We start from the raw sequence: 20,556 nt of genomic DNA on the forward strand, positions 1-20,556 counted from the left end.
ATTTGCACACCCAGGTAAACTAATAACACTACTTGCCTAGGAGGCATTCTCTCCTGACATTTGTGCTCTACCTGTCAACTCTAGGGCCATTTCTTCCCACCCTATAACCCGTTTTGTGGCAGCTGTGGGACACCAGTTGGGAAGCACTGGTTTAAGGCTATGCAACACACCTGAGCTTTCTAACACCACACCCACCTCCCTTGCTGATCTAACCTCAGCAGTGCAGGGAACCTTTACAACTCAACAGAGCACCTTTATGGTAGTACCACTCCTCCTGCCTCCCCCCTTCCTAGGAGTTGTATCGTCAGGCTACAGGCAGCTGGCAAACCTAGTGTTGAGATAATGTCTCTGATTCAACTCCATGAAGCACATCCAAAATGTCTACATGACATGGTGTGCTAAAACAAAAACACAGACTTTATTTAGGCACAGATATATTTCTCAGCAAGAAAGAAAAGGGTTTAAAATCAACTTCCTGGGGCAACTGGTTCCTGTGCACTTCTGACAGGAAGGTGGCAAGTGGAGTGGGGGAACTGGGTCACAGCATTAAGAAATAAGAAGCTCACCAATGAGGAGGAGCTAGGCAGGAAGAAGAGAGAGTCAGAGAGGCCTTAAAGGAGGAAGAGGAAAAGGAAGGGTTCTTCAGGAAAGTGGAAGAGGAGGAAGAGTCCTTGGGGAAGAAAGAGGCAGCTTAGGAGGGAGCTGGCTTCAGATTATGTACAGGGTTGACCATGCCAGACATCTGTACCTTGGGTTGGTTCAGCTGGGCCTGCTCCAGAGGAAGAAGTTGCAGCGGGAGGAAGGGTCAGTGGGAGGACCCTGGGGCCTGGCACACATATAGAAGTGGCGGCCCAGATTGGGTCCTGGCTTCTTCACAGTTCGCATCACACATGGCTCCCTGTGACCCCCACAGAGCGGCACGGGCAAGGGCCCCCCCAGCACAGACTTCCAAAAAGAAGTCCGTACCTCCTTCTCATCCTTGGCCTCTGAAGCATTGGCCTGTCCCTCCCCCACTTTGGCCATCACCTCCTCTTCTAGAGTCTTTGGGGTCATGAGGGCACCCACACTAGGAAGCTCCAAGATAGGAGAAGCTTGGGGACGATTGGATGATGGCTGGAAGAAGCTTGTCAGGTTTTTCTGGCCTCTGCTGGAGCCAGCCTGACTTGGCCGAGGCCTGGTTGAGCGCACACCGGCTTTGTTTTGGCGCATCTGTCCCTGGGTTTCTTTGCTGAGTCGCAGCGCTGATTGCTTGCACACAGGATCTTGTTTGAGACGAACTAGGAAGCGACGGATCTTGAGCTGGGTGCCTGCAAACTCGGGGAGGAAGCGGGTACACAGAGGTGGGCACTGTTTTGCTGGCACAGAGGACACACTCAAGACTGCACCCACGGGACAATGGTCAGAGCCCATCACCTCAGGCAGCCGGAAGGAGTCCTGGAAGGTATCTATTACCAGGGTCCGGTCCCCCAACACATAGTCAAGCCGGGAGCCATAATTCAGATGGCGGGCACCACTGACTGCTGACCAGCAGGTGAATGCCCCCTCCTGCTTTGGCTGGAAGCAGCGGTAGCTATCAATGAAGGGCCGTACATGGGACCCAGCCTGGCATCCCAGGTTACTGAGCAAGCCGTCCATCCACTTGCGCCCTGGGTCCTCTTCAAAGCATTCCTGGAGAAGGGGGAGAGGGGTGAAGACAGAGGCAAAACTAGATGCCTAGACCTGGGAGAGACTTAGACTAACTGCTTCATTTTTCAGACAAGAAAATGTGATTGTTCCAAAAGAAACTACTACTCAGGGTCACACGGCCCAGAACTGGCAGAGCTGGGATTAAATGTCAAATCTGAAAGCTTGTCATTTACTTAATCAAAGCAATTCTGAGAAATGCTCACCAAAACGATAGAAAGCAGGAAGTTAAAAGTGGTTACCTCTAGAAAGTAGGGCTGGGATTATGAGTTAACGAAACTGTTACCTTTTCATTTAAACCCTCTGGAACTATTTGGCTTATTTTGTGTGTGTCAAAGGCCTCATAGACCATCTCCTCTCTCCCCCACAAACTCCTCAGCTGAGGAGCTCCAGAAAGCCATACTTAAATACTTCTTTTGGCTCTGATCTCCAATTCATCTTCATCCATCCATCCAATCCACCTGGCCTACCCACTCATTCAATGCAAAAAATGTTCAAAGAACATTGATTATGTGCCAGGCATGATACTAGGGACAAAGTGGGAACCTGAGCTTGTCCAGGGGACCAATGAGGCTTCCTTTCAGGAAGTGATCTGGAGCTGGAAAGTGAAGGCTGAGCAGGAGCAACCCAGGCAGAGGGTGTTACAAATTGAGAGCGCAGCCTCTGTAATGGGCCCGTGGAGAGGGGAAGCACAAACCCAAAAGACAAGGGGAGACCAGACTGGGGACCAGCAGACTGGCAGGAGATAATTATCATAGTCCACGTAAACAAGAGATGATAATCACTTAGATTAGGGTAGAGCCAGAGTAGACAAACAAAAATGAAATTAAGAGATGATTTGGAACTAAAATCAACAGTACCCACTGATTAGCTGAATGTGGGAAGTGGGGGTAGAGAGGAAGGACAATACTAACATAATTCCCAGGCTTCTGGTTGGAGTAGCCAAGGGGATGATGGTGCCATTTAGGGAGATGAAGACTAGAAGAGCCAGTCTTTTGGGAAGTGGACATATTCTGCTATTTTGGAAAGACTGTGTTTGTCATGTGACCTGATACTATTAGTCTTTTCCTGGAAGGAAGACTGTAAGAAGTGCACTTGAGAGATCTAGGATAGTTCTGAACTAAGAAGAAAAGGCATAAAGTTATATGACACTATTGCAGGAAGCAGAAAGAACAGACTGAGTAAATGCCTTATGAGAAATAAGGTTGGAAGGGACTGAAGGCTCGTACTTTGTAATGTCCATTCTCTTCCCTGTCACACCGCCACCACCATTCTTTCATTATCTCATTTCTGTTCATTTTCCCAACTGGGAGCCACATCTGTTTATGTGGCTCTTCTGCAAACTAATCCAAAGACTCTTCCTACAGCCCCTTTTTTGAGCCAAGCCCAATGCTGAGTTGGACTATGCCAGCGTTAAGTTACTGATTTGATCACTCCCCTCACGAGGCAAGCTAAGACGAAAACTGGCTTGTAGATTCTAAGGCAGTGGTTCTCAAGCCTGACTATACAAGAAAATCAGCCCGGGACATTGTAAAACATACTGCTACCCTGGCCCCACCACCCAACAGATTCTGATTTAATTGGTCTGGGGCGGCACCAAGGTATTAATATTCTTGTAAAAGTTCCTTGTTCTAATGTGCTGTCAGGGAATGAGAACCACTGACCTAGAGGGACTCAAAGATGAAAGGTTCGTACAAAAAAAAGACAGAGGGTACAGTGAGAAAAGTCAAAATGAAAGTAACTTTTTGCAATGGACTGAGAGAAGACAACCTGGCTGGAGTGGACAGAGTGTGTAGGGGTACATGGAAATGGAGATTAAAAAGCCTTCCACACCAGGCCTAGATGTTTTCTTTGCATTGCAGACGTAACAGGAAGGTATTGAAAGTTCATGAGCAGGAAACAGTGTATTAGGGAAATGATCAAGGCAATGTGGAATTCAAGGACCTTGAAATCTGGCCCCCAAAGGACTTTCCCTCCCCATCTCCTGCCACTCACTTCCCTTCCCCTGTCAACCCCTACCAAGAATGGGACTTGCAGTTCACCATGCATACCAAGCAAATTCTCACCTTGCAGCCTTTGCTCAAGCTAGAATGCTTTGCTTCCCCCAGCCCCAAAGCTGTTTTAATCATCTTTTAAAATTCAACAATTTTCAGATGCCTCCCTAATGTCTACACTGGCTCAGGAATCCCATCTCTCCAGGCTCCCCTAGACTCCTGGCCTGCCATCTCTTGCTTCAGCCCTGAAGATACCTTTCTGTAATTGGCTGGTTACAGGTCCATAGCTCCCCACCATGCTGAAATCTTTGAGGGGCCAAGAGCCAGAAACGACTAGTAACTGAGTCCTCAGCACATGGCTCAGGACCAAGCCCAGGGCAAGACAGTAATGTCTCCTGAATGAATGAACAATCCTCAGTGCTTTAACAATAGTTATTTCAAACTAAGCTCTGCTTTTCCATGAAGGAAGCTACCCTTGGACCCAAAATCCAGCACTGGCTGGCTTGCTAAAGAGAACCACAGTCAGAAGTGATGAAAGGGGCCTAGAAGAGCCTTACCAGGTTGACTGCATCCCAGTGGTCAATGGGGCGGTGGGCTGTATTCAGGTCACCCAGAATGATCACATGGCTAAAAAACATGACATGGGATTATCAACTAGACATTCAAGAAAGGGAAGCATTACTCCTGGCCCATTTACTTTCTTCTAGGCCCAAGAACTCAGATCAGCCCCTTCTCACACACTGAGGCCAAGGTGGGAGCCCACAGCAATGCATAGCCGCCTACCTCTCCAATCGTACTTTGTAATGTCCATTCTCTTCCCTGTCACACCGCCACCACCATTGTTTCATTATCTCACTTCTGTTCATTTTCCCAACTGGGAGCCACATCTGTTTATGTGGCTCTTCTGCAAACTAATCCAAAGACTCTTCCTACAGCCCCTTTTTTGAGCCAAGCCCAATGCTGAGTTGGACTAAAACCTTGCTACGTTTTATGCCTTACCAACCCAATTCTGATCCCCAAAGATGACATCATTCCCTCTCTGACATGATTGTCTCACTGATCTTTACTTAATGGCATCTTTCTGGTCCTTCAAAGCTGAGCCCAGGTACTTCTTTTAGGAAGTATCCCTTGATTACTCTAACCCACCCTCACTTTCCTGTCCTTCCCTGGGACAAGACTTTTCATTTGCTCCCAGGCACTTTACCTTCTTCTTCACCTCATTTCATCCTTAAAACTATTCTGTAAGGCAGGAATTCATACACTCACTTAACAAGAGAAAATAAAAGCAGAGCTAGCCTCGGGACTCATAGTGAGTAAAAGGAGCCAGGATAGGTGCTTAGAGGTATCTGAGTACAAAACCCATATTTGTATCACTTTACCTGGTCCTCACAGCTCATACAATGCAGAGCCCATTCAGGTAGGCATGCTAGGGTCTCCAACTAGGCTATAAAGGAACTCAAAAGACAAAGATCCCATATCCCTTCCAATGGAGCTTGACACCTAAATGGGTTGGGCACCTAGAACAAGCTCAAGTACCACCCAGGCTTACAATACCTGCCAGCTGCCAAAAGGGCTTCTGCTCGGATCTGCAGCAAGCGATAGAAGCGCATTTTAAAGGACAGCCGCTCAGGTTTCCCAGCATCCGCATGGGGGCAGTACACGTTGATTAGGGTCAAGGTCTTCTCTTTCCCTTCCCATGTGCTGAGGAGAAGAGACCCCCCCACACACAACAAGAAAAAGTCATTTCCAAGCCTCCCTTCCCCCATACCATGTGGCTTCCACTTAATGGGTTACCTGTGGGACAGATGTGAAGAAGGGGACAGAAAGACATGAATGCACTGGCATGCACAGGACTTGGGGACTGACTATAGGTAAGGCAGGGAGACGGGCATCTAGGATAACTCCCAGGTAAACCAGGTGATGGTGCTGCCATTCATGACAGGACACCCAGAAAGAAAGCAACTTGGGGCAATGAGTTGCCAAGTTGCCTTTGAGGTACCTGTGGTAATAAGAGAGCTGGACCTGCCAGCCAGTTCCCCACTGTAGAGATGGGGAACTCAAAGCTCAGAGGGGAATATGATTTGCCCAAGGTCATACAGTGAGTAACCAAGCCAGAACTAGAGTCCAAGAAAGGCAAACATGGGACATATTCCACAATGAATATTTTTGTAAGGTGAGCCTCAGAATCACACTAAGAGTAGAAGCAGCATTGCTCAGCAACAGGGGGATGTGGGCTATTACCGGATCTTGTGTTGTGTGAGGAGGGCCCGGCCCTCACTATCCAGAGCCCGAAGCTCCTCTTGGGTGAATTCATCCACGTTTCCATAGCAACCCACGTCCCCATTATGAGTGGCAAGTAGGCCACTCAGGCCTTCTTCAGCAGCCATGGGGGTAGCGCTGTCCTTACAGAAGGTGGCTACACCTGGAGATAGACAGGATACTCTGAAAGGGCCTAGAAGCCAACAGCCTATTGCACAGCTTGTTGCCCCCACATAGGTCACGTAAGTCATCCTCATCTAGTGTGTTTGTACTGACAACTCTCCCAACTCAAGGGCCATGGATGGCTCCCGAGAGACTGAGGCAATTCTACTCACACCCTGGAGTCTCAGTTCCTTCATCTAAAAAAGCCAGAGGGGGCACCTGGATGGCTCAGTCAGTTAAACATCTGCCTTCAGCTCAGGTCATGATCCCAGGGTCCTGGCATGGAGCCCCACACTGGGCTCTCTGCTCAGGAGAAAGCCTGCTTCTCTCTCTCCCTCTGCTGCTCACCCTGCTTGTGTTTTCTCTCTCTCTGTCAAATAAATAACATCTTTAAAAAATTTAAAAAAATTCAAAAGCCACAGAACAGTAATAGCTAATAGTCTAAATGTTTTACATGGACACATGGTTAAGTGCTCAAAAAGTGTTAGCTATTATTATCACATGGACTAATTTGTTTAATCCTTATACAGGCATACCCCAATATATTGTGAGTTCAGTTCCAGAACACCACAAAAAAAATATTGTAATAAAGCAAGCCAAATGAATATTTTGATTTCCTAGTGCAGATAAAAGTTATATTGTTACTATACTGTAGTCTATCAAATGAGCAATAACTTTATGTCTAAAAAAAACAATGTATATGCCTTAATTAAAAAATATTTTATTTCTGAAGGGGGTAAAAGATGGCAGAGGAGTACGGGACCCTATTCCAGCCAGTCCCCGGAACTGAGCTGGATATCTACCAGACCACTCTGAACACCCACAAAATCAGCCTGAGATGTAAGAAGATAGATCTGGATTTCTACAGATTATCCCAGGCGGTTGCTTTTGAGATACGAAGGCGGGAGCCATTATTCCACGGGCAGATATTGGAGAATAAACGGAAGGGGGAGGGAGCCGTCAGGATCCTGCCCGCTGGTGAGCAACAGCCTCCCGCACTGCAGACCAGGCACAGACCTGCAGACCGGTAGCGGCCGGGAAAGGACTTTAGGGAAGCCCCCCGGACGAAAACCCGGAGCAGCAGGGCCACAAGACATGAAATTAGAATCAGAGAAATAAGTGACACCATGAAACATTCCAATGTCAGAATTATTGGAATCCCTGAGGGGGTGGAGAGAGAGAGGACTAGAAGATATATTTGAGCAAATCATAGCAGAGAACTTCCGTAATCTGGGGAATGAAACAAACATTCGTGTCCTAGAGGCAGAAAGGACCCATCCCAAGATCAAGGAAAACAAGCCAAGAAACCGGCACGTAATAGTAAAACTTGCAAATCTTAGAACCAAGGAAACCATCTTAAGGGCAGTTAGGGGGAAGAGATTCCTTACGTACAGAGGGAGGAACATCAGAATAACGTCAGACCTATCCACAGACACCTGGCAAGCCAGAAAGGCCTGGCAAGACATATTCAGGGTACTAGATGAGAAGAACATGCAGCCAAGAATACTTTATCCAGCAAGGCTTTCACTTAGAATGGATGGAGAGATGCAGAGCTTCCACGACTGGCAGAAGATGAAAGAATATGTGACCACTAAGCCAGCCCTGCAAAAAATATTAAAGGGGGTTCTATAAAAGGAGAAAGACCCCAAGAGTGATCTACAACAGAAATTTACAGGGACAATCTATAAAAACAACGTCTTCACAGGCAACATGATGACAATTAATTCATATCTTTCAATAATCACTCTCAACGTGGACAGCCTAAATGCTCCCATAAAATGGCCCAGGGCTGCAGACTGGACAAAAAGACAGGACCCATCCATTTGCTGTCTACAAGAGACTCATTTTGAACCTAAAGATACATCCAGACTAAAAGTGAAGAGATGGAGATCCATCTTCCATGCCAACGGACCTCAAAAGAAAGCTGGGGTAGCAATTCTTATATCAGACAAATTAGATTTTAAACTAAAGACTGTAGTTAGAGACACAGAAGGACACTATATCATTCTTAAAGGGTCTATCCAACAAGAATATCTAACAATTGTAAATATCTATGCCCCCAACATGGGAGCAGCCATCTACATAAGCCAACTGTTCACCAAAATAAAGACTCATATTGATAATAATACGTTAACGGTAGGGGACCTCAATACTTCACTCTCAGCAATGGACGGATCATCAAAGCAGAAAATCAACAAAGAAACAAGAACTTTGAATGACACACTGGACCAGATAGACCTCATAGATATATACAGAACATTCCACCCTAAAACAACAGAATACTCCTTCTTCTCAAGCACACATGGAACTTTCTCCAGAATAGACCACACACTGGGTCACAAATCAGGTCTCAACCGATACCAAAACGCTGAGATTATTCCCTGCATATTCTCAGACCACAATGCTTTAAAACTGGAACTCAATCACCAGAGAAAATTTGGCAGAAATTCAAACACTTGGAAGCTAAAGACCACTCTGCTCAGGAATGTTTGGGTCAACCAGGAAATCAAAGAACAACTTAAACAATTCATGGAAACCAATGAGAACCAAAACACATCAGTTCAAAACCTATGGGATACTGCAAAGGCAGTCCTAAGGGGGAAATAAATAGCCATTCAAGCCTCACTCAAAAAAACAGAAAAATCCCGAATTCACCAACTAACTCTGCACCTTAAGGAACTAGAGAAAAAGCAACAAACGATGCCTAAGCCACCCATTAGAACAGAAATAATATTAGAGCAGAGATCAATGAATTAGAAACCAGAAACACAGTAGATAAGATCAAGGAAACTAGAAGTTGGTTCTTTGAAATAATTAATAAGATCGATAAACCACTGGCCACACTTATCCAAAAGAAAAGAGAAAGGACCCAAATTAATAAAATCATGAATGAAAGGGGAGAGATCACCACTAACACCAAGGAAATAGAAACAACTATTAGAAATTATTATGAACAACTATATGCCAATAAACTGAGCAATCTGGATGAAATGGAGGCCTTCCTGGAAACCTATAAGCTGCCAAGACTGAAACAGGAAGAAATTGACAATCTGAATAGGCCAACAACCAGTAAGGAGACTGAAGCAGTGATCAAAAACCTCCTAGAAAAGTGGGCCGGATGGATTCCCTGGGGAATTCTACCAAACATTCAAAGAAGAAATAATACCTATTCTCCTGAAGCTCTTTCAAAAAACAGAAACAGAAGGAAAGCTTCCAGACTCATTCTATGAGGCCAGCATTACCTTAATCCCCAAACCAGGCAAAGACCCCATCAAAAAGGAGAATTTCAGACCAATATCCCTAATGAATATGGATTCCAAAATCCTCAACAAAATCCTAGCTAATAGGATCCAACAATACATCAAAAGGATCATCCACTATGACCAAATGGGATTTATCCTCGGGATGCAAGGGTGGTTCAACATTCGCAAATCAATCAATGTGGTAGAACACATTAATAAGAGGAGAGAGAAGAACCATATGGTCCTCTCAATTGATACAGAAAAAGCATTTGACAAAATACAACATCCTTTCTTGATTAAAACTCCTCAGAGTACAGGGATAGAGGGAACATTCCTCAAGTTCATAAAATCCATTTATGAAAAACCCCAGCGAATATTATCCTCAATGGGGAAAAGCTGAGAGCATTTCCCTTAAGATCAGGAACATGTCAAGGATGCCCACTCTCACCACTATTGTTCAACATAGTACTAGAAGTCCTAGCAACAGCAATCAGACAACAAAAAGAAATAAAATGTATTCAGATTGGCAAAGAAGAAGTCAAACTCTCTCTTTTTGCAGATGACATGATACTTTATGTGGAAAACCCAAAAGACTCCATTCCCAAATTACTAGAACTCATACAGCAATTCAGTAATGTGGCAGGATACAAAATCAATGCACAGAAATCAGTTGCTTTCTTATACAATAACAATGCAACTGTAGAAAAAGAAATTAGAAAACTGATTCCATTTACAATAGCACCAAAAACCATAAGATACCTCGGAATAAACCTAACCAAAGAGGTAAAGGATCTATACTCTAGGAACTACAGAACACTCATGAAAGAAATTGAAGAAGACACAAAAAGATGGAAAAGCATTCCATGCTCATGGATTGGAAGAATAAACATTGTTAAAACGTCTATGCTACCCAGAGCAATCTATACCTTCAATGCCATCCCGGTCAAAATTCCAATGGCATTTTTCAAAGTGCTGGAACAAACAATCCTAAAATTTGTGTGGAATCAGAAAAGACCCCAAATCGCCAAGGAAATGTTGAAAAAGAATACAAAGCTGGGGGCATCAGGTTGCCTGATTTCAAGCTATATTACAAAGCAGTGTTCACCAAGACAGCATGGTACTGGCACAAAAACAGACAGAACAATGGAACAGAATAGATAGCCCAGATACGGACTCTTAACTCTATGGTCAAATAATCTTTGACAAAGCAGGAAAAAATATGCAATGGAAAAAGGACAGTCTCTTCAATAAATGGTGCTGGGAAAATTGGACAGCCACATGCAGAAGAATGAAATTCGACCATTCTCTAACACCATACACAAAGATAAACTCAAAATGGATGAAAGACCTCAATGTGAGACAGGAATCCATCAAAATCCTAGAGGAGAACATAAGAAGTAACCTCTTTGATGTCAGCCACAGCAACTTCTTTCAAGATACATCTCCAAAGGCTAGTGAAACAAAAGCAAAAATGAACTTTTGGGATTTCATCAAGATAAAAAGTTTATGCACAGCAAAGGAAACAGTCAACAAAACAAAGAGGCACTCCACAGAATGGGAGAAGATATTTGCAAATGACACTACAGATAAAGGGCTGGTATCCAAGGTCTACAAAGAACTTCTCAAATTCAACACCCAAAAAACAAATAATCAAGGCAAAACTTGGGTAGAAGACATGAACAGACACTTCTCCGAAGAATACATACAAAGGCTAACAGACACATGAAAAAATGTTCATATCATTAGCCATCAGGGAAATTCAAATCAAAACCACATTGAGATACCACCTTACACCAGTTAGAATGGCAAAAATTAACTAGGCAAGAAACGACAAACGTTGAAGAGGTTGTGGAGAAAAGAAAACCCTCTTACACTGTTGGTGGGAATGCAAGTTGGTATAGCCACTTTGGAAAACAGTGTGGAGGTGCCTCAGAAAATTAAAAATAGAGCTACCCTATGACCCAGCAATTGCACTCCTGGGTATTTACCCCAAAGACACAGATGTAGTGAAAAGAAGGGCCATATGCACCCCAATGTTCATAGCAGCAATGTCCGCAATAGCCAAACCGTGGAAAGACCCGAGATGCCCTTCAACAGATGAATGGATAAAGAAGATGTGGTCCATATATACCATGGAATATTACTCAGCCCTCAGAAAGGATGAATACCCAAGTTTTACATCAACAGGGATGCGACTGGAGGAGGTTATGCTAAGTGAAATAAGTCAAGCAGAGAAAGTCAATTATCATACGGTTTCACTTATTTGTGGAACATAAGGAATAACATGGAGGACATTAGGAGAAGGAAGGGAAAAATGAAGGGGGGGAATCTGAGGGAGAGATGAACCATGAGAGACTATGGACTCTGAGAAACAAACTGAGAGTTTTAGAGGATAGGGGGTGGGGGCATGGGTTAGCCCGGTGAAGGGTATTAAGGAGGGCATGTACTGCATGGAGCACTGGGTGTTATACGAAAACAATGAATCGTGGATCACTACATCAAAAACTAATGATGTACTGTATGGTGACTAATGTAACATAATAAAATAAAATTAAAAAAATACTTTATTGCTAAAAAATGCTGTCATCTGAGCTTTTAGCGAGTTGCAAGCACTGATCACAGATCACCATAACAAATATAATGAAAAAGTTTGAAATATTGTAAAATTACCAAAAAGTGACAAAGAGACATGAAGTGAGCAAATGTTGCTGGAAAAATGGTGCCAAGAGTTTTGCAACACAGGGTTGCCATAAAACCTTCGATTTATAAAATATGCAATATCTGCAAAACATAATAAAGTGAAGTGCTTTACATATATGTATATATAAAAATATATTTATATATAGATATGTAAATTCATATATTTGTCATATATTTATTTACATATAATATTTATATATAAACTTATATATATATATATACATACAAAACAAGGTATGCCTGTACTAGCCCTAGGAGTTAGGCATTATCTCCATTTCTCAGCTGAGAAAGCTGAAGCATAAAGAGGTTGACTAACTTGCCAGAGGGTACACAGCTAGGAAGTGAGGTAGGATTCAAACTCTGGTAGTCTGACTCCAGAGCTCATACAATTAACTACTACATGACTGACTGTGCTTCCAAAGTCAAACAGGATAATTTTACACATAAAAACTATCCTTCACGTAGCTTCATGTGACTTTAGCTCTGTGGACTAAAAGCCTGGAGCATCACACATCGGACAGAGTGAGGGGATGCAATGGAGGTAAGCCACAGCTGCTGCTCTCGCCATGACCCATGGTAACCAGCATTAGCTCAACCGCCAGTATGAAAAAGCAGAGCTACTAGGTTAAGGGAAAGTGCCAAGGTGACAGGCTTTCTGCTGACACCTGCAAGCAGAGGGACTCAGAGGTCATGCAGAAGAAGCAGAAAAAGGCAAACGAGAAGAAGGAGGAACCCAAGTAGCTTTGTGGCTTCGTGTCCAACCCTCTTGGCCTCCCCTGTGTACCTGGAGCCAGTCCCACCATGCTCACGTTTTCTCCTGTAGTGCTCACAGGTCCCAACACCAATGGCATTCCTTTTGCCCTGAGTCTCCAGATCCCTTTTGTGCTTCTTTCCCCTCAGGTAGCCTCTCTTCCTCTGGGCCATCCTGGGAGTGGGGGGTTATCCCTTCCCAGTGTTTTTTATTCCTGTGGGGCTCACCCCAAAGTATTAAAAGCAGCTTCGTAATTTCAAAAAAAAAATTAAAAATAAAAGCCTGAGTTTCTTATTACCTTCTCATCAAATATTGGTCACTCCCGACCTGCTTCCATCACTAATTTAAAGTCCCCAGAAAGCCCCATTTACCAGAATAGCCACTGCGGTTACGGCTGAAGCTGAAATAGGAGTTATAGCCCTCAATGATAGCCAGGGGCTCTGTCAGCACATCCCCTGCAAAAAAAAAAAAAAAAAGAAAAGATGTAAGACTGTGTCAGAGATAAAAGTAGGGCCCAGGACACACAAGGGTTTGGAATTAAAGTTGTAGGCTAATTCCTCGCACACATCAGAGCCAGAGTTGTGAGAAAAAATGAAGTATCTATGATTAGAAGAGGAGCTAGAATGGTGGGGACTAGAGAGGGAATTGATACCAAAATAAGAAGGGGTAGGCTATGGAATGGGAGGAGGGAAATTAGGTGGGAGGAAGCTAGTGATTAGGTGAATGGAGGGAGCTGGAGGTGGGAAATGGAATATGGGAGGGAGAAATAGGAATCTGAGGTGGGAATATGAGGTAGGAGAGGGAGGCAATTAGAGGATCTGAACTGGGGATGGAGGAAAAAGTTGTTAGAGGGTATTAAAGGGGGGTGCAAGGGAGAGGGAAAGAATGGAGGGTGTTGAGCTAGGGTGGGAGAGAGAGGGAACTAGGGGATCTAACCTTGGCGTGGGACATGAGATAGAAATGGTAAGAGGTTCTGAGGCTGGGAAGGAGAAATGGGGGTAGAGCTCTAGGGGATCTGACAGGAGAACTGAGGATCTGAGATGGAGAGATAAAAAGGAAGAAATCAGGGAGTCTGAGCTGGAGGCAAAGATGGGGTGGGAATTAAAGGATGTGAGCTGGGGACAGGGAAGGGGATTTGGGGGATCTAACTTGGGAGTTGGAGCTGGACAGTGTGTGAGGAGGAAATTTGGGGTACTGCGCTGGGGCAGGAGAATGAGTGGGAATTAGAGGATCTGTGCGAGGATGAAGGTTGCACGGGTGAGGGAATTAAAGTTCTGCTGAGGACAGGAGATGAAGTAGGAATTAAGACATCAAGCTGGAGTGAGAAATAGGGGTTGAGGGGTAGGGGATCAGGATTCTGAACTGGGTCTAAGAGGAAGACTCTACGGATAGAGAAATGGTAAAATAAATGAGAATTAAGTAGGGGACAAAAGTTAGTGGAAAAGATAAAGTATGGTAGGGATCCTGGATTTTTGAGCGCTGACTGGTCACTTTGGTCTCCTGAAGGCAGACGATGTCGGCATCCAGCTTGTCCAAAATGCGCTCCACGGCCATGGCTGCACAGTTGCTGGGCTCCTCGTATACCATCCCTTGCAGGGGGCTCCGGATCCCATTGATGTTCCAGCTCACCACGCGCAACATCTCGACGGCGAACTGCAACACCACACAATCCGCGCCCAACCTAGGGGACACAGGACGGCTGGACACCCCCAGGTTGGCCAGATCCCGCCTTCCGCGCGCATTGGCGCATGCGTTCTCTTGCGCGCCACCAAGGTGTGGCGAAGGTGGGGCGGGGCTTCGATCCCCTCAGTTCTCATTGGCGGGAGGAGCGGAAGTTGATGGGGTGGTGCCGACGCCTAGGAGGAATGAACGGCAAAGGAAGTCCTCCAGTTAGGCTCCTCCTCCTCCCTCCTCCCGCCGCACACTAGCCCAAGCACCAGAATCTGTCTGCCTTTCCGTGCTGCTCACAAGCCTCCGTGGTGCTTCCAATAACTTACAGATGGGACTTTTTAAGCAGCGGAACCTTGAACGAAACCGCATGGCAACCGAAGCCCCGCCCCCAGTGCGACTGACCTTACCTCCAAGTGCGCCGCTGGCATCCTGGGAGTAATTGCTGTAACTGGGCTTGTGTGGGAGAGGGGAGGCTCGACGGGAACCGCGCAGCTAGAGGGAGCAGTAAGAAGTGCTCTAGTGGAATTAGACTTAGAAGTACCCTGGCCTTATAGGGCAAAGGGAGGGGAAGAGAGGAAGCTGTCTCAAGCCCACCCTATAGCCATTATTTGTCCTGGGCCTTATAACATTCCTAAGGACGTGGCCCAACACATACTTTTTCGTGGCTCCATTTCTCAAATGAGTAAAATCGAGGCCCAGGGAATTTAAGTGGGCTACCCAAGCTCCAGAGCAACACTGTCTCCCAGTGTACTCCATGGCTCTTCCATATGCATTATTTGTTTCATTCTCTGGACAGCCCTGTAAGGGGTATTAAGGCTAAGTATGACAGAATGAGTGAAGTCACCCCAGTCTCACGGAAGTGGTAGAGCCAGGATTCAAAGCCTATCTTAATCAGCTCAAGGAATACTTTCCCGAATAAGTTTTTCCTAACACCCACACACCTCCCCAGTTAGGTCTTTTCCTCTGGGCCCCCACAGCACCCTCTGGTCCTTTCTGTCACATCACTTATCTCAGTGCACACCTACCATTGATATCTGTTTTTGTCACCCAACTACCAGTTGCTCTACCTACTTGAGAGCAATGACCATGTCTGATGTATCTTCTTAGCGCCATCCTCTAATCTAGGGCACAGTATATATTAGGAGTCAATAAATATTTCCTAACTGAATAAACAAACACAGGGCAAATGCAAGAGCAACAGATTAGTGACTTGTTTTTGAGAACACAAAAATAGGAATAATAGACATGCCCAATGTCCAAGGAAAAGCATGACTTTGCATTCTTAGGTTCCTCACCCCAAACTGCAGCATAATTTTCCCCCAGAATTAAGCCATCATCCTCAATATCTGTAGAAAAGACCCAAAGAGCTGCTTTTCCTCCTAAAGGACTTAAAGATTACCTTCCAGTTGTTGCCATCAGGATAAATAGCTCTGCAATTAAAGTAAAAATGTTGGTGCTTTGAGCTTTTTCATGCTTTGGTGGTTATTGGCTCAGGATTGAGTCCCAGGAGTGGGATAACTAGGACAAAGGAAATTAACATTTTTATTGCTCTTGCTTCATATTGCCAAATCACTGTCCAGTAAGAGATCGTGCCCATTTACACTGAAGACCAACCTGCAACTCAGACCCGAGGAAATCCAGATCTAGCCTGTCTACATTGCTGGTTTTAATTTCCCCATTCTGCAGTTGCTTGTTAATATTAGTTCTGACCTTTGGGGCAAGGTGAACACATGGTTGGCCTGATGAGAAAAGGTTCCGGATGGCTCAGGAACTTCCTTGACAACTAACACAGCTGATATTTCAAGAGTGCACACATGCCCTTCTTATCAAGGGTATTTCCACAGCCTTTTCAAGGAACCAACCAACGCCTCCAGACTCCCTCTTTGACGCCATCCCTGTACCTGCTTTGAAGGTCTAAATGCAAGAAAGCTGTGTGGTCGGATAATTAGTGATGGAAGAAAAAACCTCTAGGAGAACAGGTAGGTGAGACAGAAGGAAAAATAGATAGGGGTACACAAATCCAAATCCATTCTTTAGGCTCTCTGGAAAATTTTCTTTATATAGGGGTTACTTGAAGTGTGCCTTAAAGGGTATGGGAGAGTTGGGGGAAAGATGATATCTATATCTAATTATCTATCTACCTATCTGTCAACCATCCCCACCTGTCTTTGTGGGACACTGACCAAAAGGGCATTTCCCTAGCACCTTTAGAAGTCTATCTTGATCTATTCCAGTTTTGAGTGAACTGGATGGTAGGGATTATATCTCGCACCTCTCCAATGGTGTATAAAGTGGGTCTGGTTTGCTGTGGCACTTTGAACAAGATTTTCACCTTCTCTGGGCTTCAATAACCTCCTTACTAAAATGGAAATTGAAGTCCATGGCCTACTTCCTTCAGAGGGCTGTCTCAAGATGAAGAGGAGTAGAACAGGAACCAAATTTCTGGAGATGTTTCAGGACTTCCATGCTCTGTCTGAGATTAGTGATCCTGTTTTTTTTCTGTAGCCTCCGCGGGTAATACCACCCACAGACCTCCAGCTGCTCTTCTCCTGGAGTGACTATGGTCTGTAGAGAGCCACTCCTAGGTAGGATGTAGTGAGCCTTGGGCCCCAGGCATGGGGCTGAATATAGTGGGGGGATAGTGAGCCAGGGCAGTGGCTACAAAGGAAGTGGTACCTAGGCTGCTGCCACAGAAGGCCTAATACTCATGTATCAGCACATAAACTATAAGCATGTGGCCAATCTCCCCTGTACACCCTTGTCCCCCACAAATGCATTTATACCCACACACTCCCAAGAATTACTAATAGAGATACCCCATTTGTGATTTTGTAACCCATGAATATGGTCTTAATAATGCTTTTAATAGAATTCTTCTTTGCACCCCACACTTTGGGAAGATGGTCAGGATCTGTGGGCCTCAGGAAGTCACACTGTGTGCTTTTTCTCCCTAGAGTTAACCCCATTTTAGAATTTGTGGTTCAGATCTTGGTCTTGAGTGAGTCTCTGACACTGAGTGAACTCTTTTTCTGCAACAGTTAATTGGACTTTTTCGGGGTAGGGGACTTCATTCTTTTGTTTATTCTATTCTACCCCATTCAAGGTTGAGAAACTTTCTAGATACCACCTTCTACTTTCAGACCTAGTTAGTTTGCCCACCCAGTTCCCTGCATAGATCTCAGTTATAATATTTAACTTTCTGAATGGGGGATTATTTGTCTATATGTTCATCTCATTTAGGGCAGAGAGATAGATTGTACAAATACTCATTGAGCAAGTGTCTCCTCTTTGCCAGCACCTGAGCTGGACACTGGAAACACTGATCTCAGATAATTGAGGTCTAGTCCCCATCCTCAAGGAACTCACAGTCTAGTAAGGAAGTACACCAGTAAAAACTGGTGGATACTTGCTCAGATAAATGGAATCATATAGACAATATGAAAACTAAAGGTAATGCCTGTCTCAGGTTACAGGGAAAGTTTCCCAGAGGAGGCAACATTGAACCAGTTCTTGAAGAGTGAGTCAGATTTCATTGAGGATGGAAGGAAAGAGAAGGCATTTCAGGTAGAGCAAAGGTCCAGAGGTAAAAAAGTATATGTTATGTTTGGGGACTCAGTGAGTCAGCCAGTGCAGTTTAAGCATGGGGGTCTAAAGAGAGACATGGCTGGAGAATTAGGTTGGGGCTTGATTTAGAACAGCCATTCTGAGACCTTTCCATAAAGCTTGTTTAGTTCTAGTTCTCCTGCTTCTAGGATCAAAGTTGGTAACAGAGGTAAACAAACAAAAAAACCCAGATAAACACACACATAACCACAAAAGCAAAATAAAACAACACAACAATAACAACAACAAACAACCAGCTAGCTAGTTCCAGTTCCAGGCAATTTTAACTTGGGTTTTCAAGCCTGGACCCCAGGTTTACCCTTTCAGACCTTGCCAATAGCTTGCTAGCCTCCTATCTCAGATTTCCTGCTGCTAAAATTATCTCTCTGCCTCTTGGCAGGGTCATGAGGACAAAACTATAAACATAGAAGGGGGTTCATGTGACTGGCTCAATTACCTTGGACAAGCTACTTCCCTTCCCTAGACCTTAGTTACCCTAAGAAACTAGTGAGAATGTTTGTAAGGAGCAACTAGGATATGGAATATGTTGTTACTTTGTGGGCAATGGAAAACTTACATGTAAAGGGTTATTATTAAGATTATTAGCATTGCAAATCAAAGTGAGATATTACCTTAGATCTATCAGAATGGATAAAATAAAAAACACAAGAAATAACTAGTGTTGGCAAGGATGTGGGGGGAAAAAAAGGAACCTTCATACACTGTTAGTGGGAATGCAAATTGATGGGACCTCTGTGAAAAACAGTATGGAGGTTCCTCAAAAAATTAAAAATAGAAGTAGAAATACCATATGATCCAGCAATTCCACTACTGAGTATTTACCCAAATAAAATTAAAATACTAACTCAAATGCACCCCTATGTTTATTGCAGCCTTATTTACAAAGCTAAGGTGCAGCCCAAGTGTCTATCAATAGATGAATGGATCTGATACATATATAGAGATATAGATACACACACACACACACACACACACTATACACACATACACACATACACACACACCCCTACACATATAATGGAATACTACTCAGGCATAAAGAGAAGGAGATCTTGCCATTTGCAATGACATAGATGGAGCTAGAAAGTATTATGATAAGTGAAGTAAGTCAGTCAGAGAAAGACAAATATGTGATTTCACTCATTTGTGGAATTTAAGAAGCAAACAAAGAAGAATAAAGACAACACACTCTTAAACACGAGAACAAACTGGTGGTTGCAGGGCGGGGTTGACGAGGGGAGGGGTAGAATAGATAGAGGGGATTAAGAGTACACTTATCTAGATGAGTACTGAGAAATGCATAGAATTATTGAATTATTATACTGTACACCTGAAACTAATATAACACTGTATGTTAATTATACTTCAATTAAAAAAGTAACACAAAAATATACAAAAGGCAATATTGCAATGTCAGAAAAAGAAAAAAAACAACTCAGTAGCTGGCAAAGCCAATGCTGAGGAAAAATAAAATATTAGCATTGGCAGAGTAATACTTATTAGGAGACTTATTAGGATTAAGAGAGTTGTATCTCTTCCAAAGTCTAGTTCTAAAACTCTAAAGGTTCTGAGATAATTTGGAATACCACATTCTTAAGTCAAGCTAAATTGATCAATTAACAGAAAAAAGCCTTGGACTGGGAAAAACCAGGTCCTCAGTGTTCTGACTTGGGCACTTGTTTGCTATAGGGCCTTAGGAAAATACTTCCCCTCTCTAGGCCTCCATTTTCTTACCAGAGAAGATCAGGTGAAATGATTTCTAGGGCCTTCTGTATCACAAAACCAAAAAAGTTAAAGTAGATTTACCTTTCTAATTGATTGGCAGGAGCTCTTTATTATAAATATTAACCCTTTGTTATATGTTATAAATTCCCTTTATTGTTTCTTGTATACCCAGCATTACATTAGAAGTTTCAGATTAGCCAAAGAGGTGATTGATCATTTACTTCACAAAGGGAATAGGTGTTAACTAATGTATTTCGAACATTTCCCAGGTTGCTTTATGTGTATTAACACGTTGAGTTTTCAACAACTTTAAGTGGGTAGATACTCTTATCAGATGAAAAAACTGAGGCACTGTGAATTTAAGTTTTCTGCCCAGGATCTCATAATGGGGGAAGAGGTGGGATTCCATTCAGGTAGTATGGCTCCCCAGCCCATTGCTGTTAACCACTGTGATTCACTGCCTCAGTAAATTCATTTAGATGGGCAGGCTCCAAAATGTATTGAAGGTTTGGATTGATTTATACACAACTAGAGGGAATCTAACCTTTGTATAGACTAGGATACTGAGAATAAACTTTTAGGGAACTTCTTAAAAGGCAAAGTGCAGCCAAGAACATTGGAGGAAAGGGATTAGAGATTTCTATACCCAAAAGTTTGTTCCTGTGTAGCCCAGTTCAACGGAAGAAAGTTGAGATTCCTTGTAGCCAATCATTGGAGGTTCATCAGGGGGTGGGAATGTTGCAAA

At 43.9% G+C, this 20,556-nt stretch overlaps 1 protein-coding gene and 1 pseudogene across 1 annotated transcript; one reads left to right on the top strand and one right to left on the bottom strand.

Annotated features, from left to right (window-relative positions):
- Positions 1–287: 287 nt before the first annotated feature.
- APEX2 (apurinic/apyrimidinic endodeoxyribonuclease 2) lies at positions 288–14,532 on the bottom strand. Its single transcript, XM_032399181.1, has 6 exons — positions 14,276–14,532; positions 13,163–13,246; positions 5,919–6,099; positions 5,232–5,378; positions 4,235–4,304; positions 288–1,668 (listed from the first exon to the last, which is right to left on the bottom strand). The coding sequence occupies exons 1-6, from the start codon at positions 14,430–14,432 to the stop codon at positions 760–762; spliced, it is 1,548 nt and encodes a 515-aa protein (XP_032255072.1). The 5' UTR covers positions 14,433–14,532; the 3' UTR covers positions 288–759.
- LOC116628847 lies at positions 12,607–13,066 on the top strand (annotated as a pseudogene).
- Positions 14,533–20,556: the final 6,024 nt, after the last annotated feature.

This window comes from Phoca vitulina, unplaced genomic scaffold, assembly GCF_004348235.1.
Source record: "Phoca vitulina isolate PV1807 unplaced genomic scaffold, GSC_HSeal_1.0 scaffold133, whole genome shotgun sequence".
NCBI lineage: Eukaryota > Metazoa > Chordata > Mammalia > Carnivora > Phocidae > Phoca > Phoca vitulina.